Source organism: Salvelinus namaycush, chromosome 18, assembly GCF_016432855.1.
Source record: "Salvelinus namaycush isolate Seneca chromosome 18, SaNama_1.0, whole genome shotgun sequence".
Lineage (NCBI taxonomy): Eukaryota > Metazoa > Chordata > Actinopteri > Salmoniformes > Salmonidae > Salvelinus > Salvelinus namaycush.
In genome coordinates, this window is record NC_052324.1 from 43,632,617 (window position 1) to 43,640,175 (window position 7,559).

The window sequence follows — 7,559 nt, forward strand, 5'->3', positions numbered from 1 at the left end:
TTATATTCAGAAAATCCATAGCTCTGGATGGAATGCATCATGTTAGCACCGGTCTCAGAGTGCCTGTAAAATCCTTAATGTTGTTCAACTTTTCTGACATATGGCGGTTTGATGATGCAGTTCTTCCCCTGCTCTTCCCAGGGTGGAAATAAACCATGCACGTGAGCACGTGAATAGACCAATATCAGCCGTGCACGTGACTGGAGCCGTGCCGAGCCGAGCCTCCGGTCTTGTAGAACTGGTTTTCGTAAGGGAACATGGATTCCTTTGAAGGTTGTAAATCATTGGGTGGGTGTAGTGCTTCTACACCTGCATTGCTTGCTGTTTGGGGTTTTAGGCTGGGTTTATGTACAGCACTTTGTGACATCAGCTGATGTAAGAAGGGCTTTATAAATACATTTGATTGAATTTGATTGATAGTGTACCTCCTGTGGATGAGATCGGTTCTGACAATAACAGATGCCTGGGCATAGAGAGAGAGAAAGCAGCTTGTAATGCTGGATAAATCAGCCCAAATCTCAGCCATAAAAACATACTGGACACAAAATAAAAGGAAAAACTAAAGTTGGAAAGATGGGAACGTTTTGTTTTCTTCATCTGTTCTGGTGGGCTGGCAGAGTCTTTCATCCTCTGCCTCAACTCTCGTTAATGTTAGCTGGAAGGTGTGGAATGTTATGAGGAAGAATATGTGATTGGTTGTTCAGAGTGGTACCACGTGATAATCAGCAGGTCTCTTCTTGTTTATGTTGTGGGAGAACACAGAGGTAACCCTAACATTATATCAGATGAGTGCAGCCGGCAAGAGAAAAAGAGAGAGAGAGAGAGAGAGAGAGAGAGAGGGGTAGGGAGAGAATGGAGAAGGAGATAATGCTGAGAGAAAGAGAGAGAGGGAGAGAGCAAGAGAGGTAGGGAGAGAATGGAGAAGGAGATAATGCTGAGAGAAAGAGAGAGAGGGAGAGAGCAAGAGAGGTAGGGAGAGAATGGAGAAGGAGATAATGCTGAGAGAAAGAGAGAGAGGGAGAGAGCAAGAGAGGTAGGGAGAGGGAGATAATGCCGAGAGAAAGAGAGAGAGGGAAAAAAGACAGAGAACGACAGAGGGAGAGAACAAGAGATGAGAGAGAACCTCGGGATGGGAGGGGCTTGAACAAGCTGTCTGGTACAGCCCACCTCTACTCTCAACAGCAAAACAATAAGATTGGAGAGTAATCCAGAGCACATGATAGGTCCACTCGTAAGGCTATAGAAGCTTCATTCTCCAATGGTGAGCTGGGGTTTGGGGAGAGGGGGAGGAATTGCCTCACACACAGAGGGTGCAGTGATGCTGGGGGTCAGGATAAGAGGTCAAAGGTGAAGAGTCAGAGGGTGAGGTCAGTTCTAGATGTAAACGGGTTGCTCCTGGGCAGTTAGCAAGCGGTACATGGCAGCTGGCATCGTCTTCATGTGGATCTGTGGACCAGACAGAGAAAGAGGGAGAGAAAGTCAGAGGTGAAGCGAGTCATGCTGATCATAGTTATGAGCCTTAACCATAACCTTAGCCTCAAACCCCTAACCTAACCCTAGCCTCAACCCTAATCCTAGCCTCAAACCCCTAACCCTAGCCTCAATCTCCTAACCTAACCCTAGCCTCAACCCTAACCCTAGCCTCAATCTCCTAACCTAACCCTAGCCTCAACCCTAACCCTAGCCTCAATCCTAACCCTAACCCCAGCCTCATCCCTAACCCTAGCCTTAACCCTAACTCTAGCCTCAACCCTAACCCTAGCCTCAACCCTAACCCTAACCCCAGCCTCATCCCTAACCCTAGCCTCAACTCTAACCCTAGCCTCAACTCTAACCCTAGCCTCAACCCTAACCCTAACCCCAGCCTCATCCCTAACCCTAGCCTCAACCCTAACCCTAGCCTCACTCCTAACCCTAGCCTCAACCCTAACCCTCAACCCTAACCTCAACCCTAGCCTCAACCCTAGCCTCAACCCTAGCCTCAACCCTAGCCTCAACCCTAACCCTCAACCCTAACCCTCAACCCTAACCTCAACCCTAACCCTCAACCCTAACCTCAACCCTAGCCTCAACCCTAACCCTCAACCCTAACCTCAACCCTAGCCTCAACCCTAACCCTCAACCCTAACCTCAACCCTAACCCTCAACCCTAACCCTCAACCCTAACCTCAACCCTAACCCTCAAACCTAGCCTCAACCCTAACCCTCAACCCTAACCTCAACCCTAACCCTCAACCCTAACCTCAACCCTAACCCTCAACCCTCAACCCTAACCTCAACCCTAACCCTCAACCCGAACCCTCAACCCTAACCTCAACCCTAGCCTCAACCCTAACCCTCAACCCTAGCCTCAACCCTAGCCTCAACCCTAGCCTCAACCCTAACCCTCAACCCTAACCTCAACCCTAACCCTCAACCCTAACCTCAACCCTAGCCTCAACCCTAACCCTCAACCCTAACCTCAACCCTAGCCTCAACCCTAGCCTCAACCCTAACCCTCAACCCTAGCCTCAACCCTAACCCTCAACCCTAACCCTCAACCCTAACCCTCAACCCTAACCCTCAACCCTAACCTCTACCCTAGCCTCAATCCTAGCCTCAACCCTAACCCTCAACCCTAGCCTCAATCCTAACCCTCAACCCTAGCCTCAATTCTAGCCCAACAATAGTTGAAGGTCTAGCAGACAAACTGGAATGCTTTGATAAGCGGAGACAGTAATAACCCATTCATACAAGTCTTGTTTATCTCTGGTAACATATTCTAGGGTTAGAAGCACAGGATGACCTTTGCCCTGTGACCTCACCTCTCCCACGGCGTTGGACAAGATGTGGACAATCTTCTCGTGGGGCGTGGCCACTACGCTCTGGCTGTTGATCTCGATGATGCGGTGGCCAACCCTGACCCCTCCCCTCTCAGCGATGCCCCCTCGCATAAGGCTGCAGATCTGTTGGTGTGATACTAAATACTATTACATTCAGACATTCAGACATTGAGACATTGAGACATTCAGACATTCAGACATTCAGACATTCAGACATTGAGACATTGAGACATTGAGACATTCAGACATTCAGACATTGAGACATTGAGACATTGAGACATTCAGACATTCAGACATTGAGACATTGAGACATTGAGACATTCAGACATTCAGACATTCAGACATTGAGACATTGAGACATTGAGACATTGAGACATTCAGACATTGAGACATTGAGACATTCAGACATTCAGACATTGAGACATTCAGACATTGAGACATTCAGACATTGAGACATTCAGACATTGAGACATTCAGACATTGAGACATTCAGACATTGAGACATTGAGACATTCAGACATTGAGACATTCAGACATTGAGACATTCAGACATTGAGACATTCAGACATTGAGACATTCAGACATTGAGACGTTCAGACATTGAGACGTTGAGACATTCAGACATTGAGACATTCAGACATTGAGACATTCAGACATTGAGACATTCAGACATTGAGACATTGAGACATTCAGACATTGAGACATTGAGACATTGAGACATTGAGACATTGAGACATTCAGACATTGAGACATTCAGACATTGAGACATTCAGACATTGAGACATTGAGACATTCAGACATTGAGACGTTCAGACATTGAGACATTGAGACATTGAGACATTCAGACATTGAGACATTGAGACATTGAGACATTGAGACATTCAGACATTCAGACATTGAGACATTCAGACATTCAGACATTCAGACATTCAGACATTCAGACATTGAGACATTCAGACATTCAGACATTCAGACATTCAGACATTGAGACATTCAGACATTCAGACATTGAGACATTGAGACATTCAGACATTGAGACATTCAGACATTCAGACATTGAGACATTGAGACATTGAGACATTGAGACATTCAGACATTGAGACATTCAGACATTCAGACATTGAGACATTCAGACATTCAGACATTCAGACATTCAGACATTCAGACATTGAGACATTGAGACATTCAGACATTCAGACATTCAGACATTCAGACATTGAGACATTCAGACATTCAGACATTGAGACATTGAGACATTCAGACATTGAGACATTCAGACATTCAGACATTGAGACATTGAGACATTGAGACATTGAGACATTCAGACATTGAGACATTCAGACATTCAGACATTCAGCTTAAAGGTCCAATGCAGCCGTTTTAATCTCAATATCAAATCATTTCTGGGTAACAATGAAGTACATTACTGTGATTGTTTTACATTAAAATGGTCAAAAAGGAACCTAAATTGCTTTTTAGCAAAGAGACATTTCTCAAACAAGAATTCTGCTAGGACTGTCTGGGTGTGGTCAAAGTGGGGAGGGGGAGAAAAAAATAACTAGCTGTTATTGGCAGATAGGTTTGGAACTCTTTCTTATTGGTCTATTAACTAATTTACAGTCTGGTGATGTCACCAGGCAGGCCAAATCTCCATCCCATCAAAACAGGCTGAAATTTCAGGCGTTCTTTTCAAACAGCTCTTACACTAAAAGGGCATTATCATCATTTTCACGTCACAGTATTATTCCAACCTCATAGTGTGGAAACATAGTGTGGTAAATCATGCTTTTGACTGCACTGGACCTTTAAGATAAGATATACTTTTTTTATTCCATACGTGGTAGAAATATGTCTTCTGCACACACGGGTTTGAAAGGCTGGAGCAGAGCTTAAACTGAACTTAAATTCAGCTATTCAGTTTCAGCAAAAGCATGAGTCCATCACTTAAAGAGTTGCCACTACAGTATACAGTACACAGTACACAGTATACAGTACACAGTACACAGTACACATTATACAGTACACAGTACACAGTATACAGTACACAGTACACATTATACAGTATACAGTATACAGTATACAGTACACAGTACACACAAACAAACAAAATGTTATGATCTCAAATCAAACAAAGTCAAGTGCCCAGTAAGTTTGGGGCTCATGACATCACTAGACAACACATGGTCTCCATGGCGATACCCACAATGCCATTCTGTACGCTGAAGCCCAGCTGGTATCTGAGGTCAGGTCGTCTGATGAGCACCGTGGTTACGGGAGGACACCTTACGATGTTCAGCTTGATACGAGACTGGTTCTTCAGACCCTGCACAGGAGAGGAGAGACAGGAGTCAGACCCTAACAGAGGTGAGAGATGTTCAGTTTGAAGGCACTGTAGATGTTGGCTGTGTGTACTGTCCTTGGCATTCACGTTCTTACGTAAAAGAGAATACGTCATTACAAGAGAATGAGAGTATACAGAGAGAGCGAGGAATGAAAGAGAAGGATTGTATACAGAGATAGCGAGGAATGAAAGGGAAGGATTGTATACAGAGATAGCGAGGAAAGAGAGAAAAGGATTGTATACAAAGATAGCGGGGAATGAAAGAGAAGGATTGTATACAGAGATAGCGAGGAAAGAAAGAGAATGATTGTATACAGAGATAGCGAGGAAAGAGAGAGAAGGATTGTATACAGAGATAGCGAGGAAAGAGAAAGAAGGATTGTATACAGAGATAGCGAGGAAAGAAAGAGAAGGATTGTATACAGAGATAGCGAGGAATGAAAGAGAATGATTGTATACAGATATAGCGGGGAATGAAAGAGAAGGATTGTATACAGAGATAGCGAGGAAAGAAAGAGAAGGATTGTATACAGAGATAGCGAGGAATGAAAGAGAATGATTGTATACATAGATAGTGAGGAAAGAAAGAGAAGGATTGTATACAGAGATAGCGAGGAAAGAGAGAGAAGGATTGTAATACAGAGATAGCGAGGAATGAAAGAGAATGATTGTATACAGAGATAGCGAGGAAAGAAAGAGAATGATTGTATACAGAGATAGCGAGGAAAGAGAAAGAAGGATTGTAATACAGAGATAGCGAGGAAAGAGAGAGAAGGATTGTATACAGAGATAGCGAGGAAAGAGAGAGAAGGATTGTATACAGAGATAGCGAGGAAAGAGAGAAGGATTGTAATACAGAGATAGCGAGGAAAGAGAGAAGGATTGTAATACAGAGATAGCGAGGAAAGAAAGAGAAGGATTGTATACAGAGATAGCGAGGAATGAAAGAGAATGATTGTATACAGAGATAGCGAGGAAAGAGAGAGAAGGATTGTATACAGAGATAGCGAGGAAAGAGAGAGAAGGATTGTATACAGAGATAGCGAGGAAAGAGAGAAGGATTGTAATACAGAGATAGCGAGGAAAGAGAGAAGGATTGTATACAGAGATAGCGAGGAAAGAGAGAAGGATTGTATACAGAGATAGCGAGGAAAGAAAGAGAAGGATTGTATACAGAGATAGCGAGGAAAGAGAGAAGGATTGTATACAGAGATAGCGAGGAAAGAGAGAAGGATTGTATACAGAGATAGCGAGGAAAGAGAGAAGGATTGTATACAGAGATAGCGAGGAAAGAGAGAAGGATTGTATACAGAGATAGCGAGGAAAGAGAGAAGGATTGTATACAGAGATAGCGAGGAAAGAGAGAAGGATTGTATACAGAGATAGCGAGGAAAGAGAGAAGGATTGTATACAGAGATAGCGGGGAATGAGAGAAGGATTGTATACAGAGATAGCGGGGAATGAGAGAAGGATTGTATACAGAGATAGCGGGGAATGAGAGAAGGATTGTAATACAGAGATAGCGGGGAAAGAGAGAGCTGATAAATAAAGGAAGCAAGGCTGCGGGAACATGTTTTGGGGATAAAGGGGGAGGAGAGAGAGATAGAGGGGGAGGAGAGAGAGATTGAGGGAGGAATAGATATATACCTTAATAATGGTCTGGCAAGTAGAGAGGGGTAGTCCTACCAGACTGGTCCTGTTGATGGAGGGAGAGAGGAAGAGAAAGAGCGATAGAGGGATGGAGGAGAGAGAGATAGAGAGGGAGGGAGGGAGGGAGAATGATTGCGAGACATAGAAGGGGGATAGATAGGTACCTTAATGATAGTCTGGCAGGTAGACAGGGGTAGTCCTACCAGACTGGTCCCGTTGATAGACATGATCTGGTCTCCGATGTTCAGACGACCAGACTTCTCAGATGGACCAGCATGCATCATGTTGGCGATGATGACTGTGGGCAGGATGGAGCCCCACCCACTCTCCACAATCACCACGCCCAGAATGTCACCCTTCTGCTTCTCAATGTAAACCTGGGGAGGCACAACCAATAAATTGGTGTGTGTGTGTGTGTGTGTGTGTGTGTGTGTGTGTGTGTGTGTGTGTGTGTGTGTGTGTGTGTGTGTGTGTGTGTGTGTGTGTGTGTAGGTATGCTCAGTGACTGACAGACTCACGTCTTTGCAGTTCTCAGACTTGGAGAAGTGTATGAGGTCATCATTGTACATGTCCTGAGTGTTGAGCAGATCACTGTATTCCCTCTGACTCAAGTCCTCTGGGTTGATGCCGTTAGCCCTCAAGAACTCCTGGTACGCCACACTGAAGGCCTGGCCTATAGACTGGGCTATCAGCTGGGCCTGGAGAGGGAAAGCGAGAGGGGGGGGGGGGGGGGGGGGGGGGGGGGG

General features: G+C 44.9%; 1 protein-coding gene across 1 annotated transcript in view; it reads right to left on the minus strand.

The window, feature by feature from the left end:
• Positions 1-1,374: 1,374 nt before the first annotated feature.
• The window catches only part of LOC120062963 (amyloid-beta A4 precursor protein-binding family A member 1-like), a 7,879-nt gene continuing 1,694 nt past the window's right edge, over positions 1,375-7,559 (minus strand). The window contains exons 2-6 of the mRNA XM_039013017.1: positions 7,332-7,511; positions 6,978-7,190; positions 5,026-5,145; positions 2,805-2,945; positions 1,375-1,446 (exon numbers count right to left, since the gene is read on the minus strand). Coding sequence (XP_038868945.1) covers positions 1,375-1,446; positions 2,805-2,945; positions 5,026-5,145; positions 6,978-7,190; positions 7,332-7,511 — 726 coding nt within the window. The remainder of the gene's footprint in view (positions 1,447-2,804; positions 2,946-5,025; positions 5,146-6,977; positions 7,191-7,331; positions 7,512-7,559) is intronic.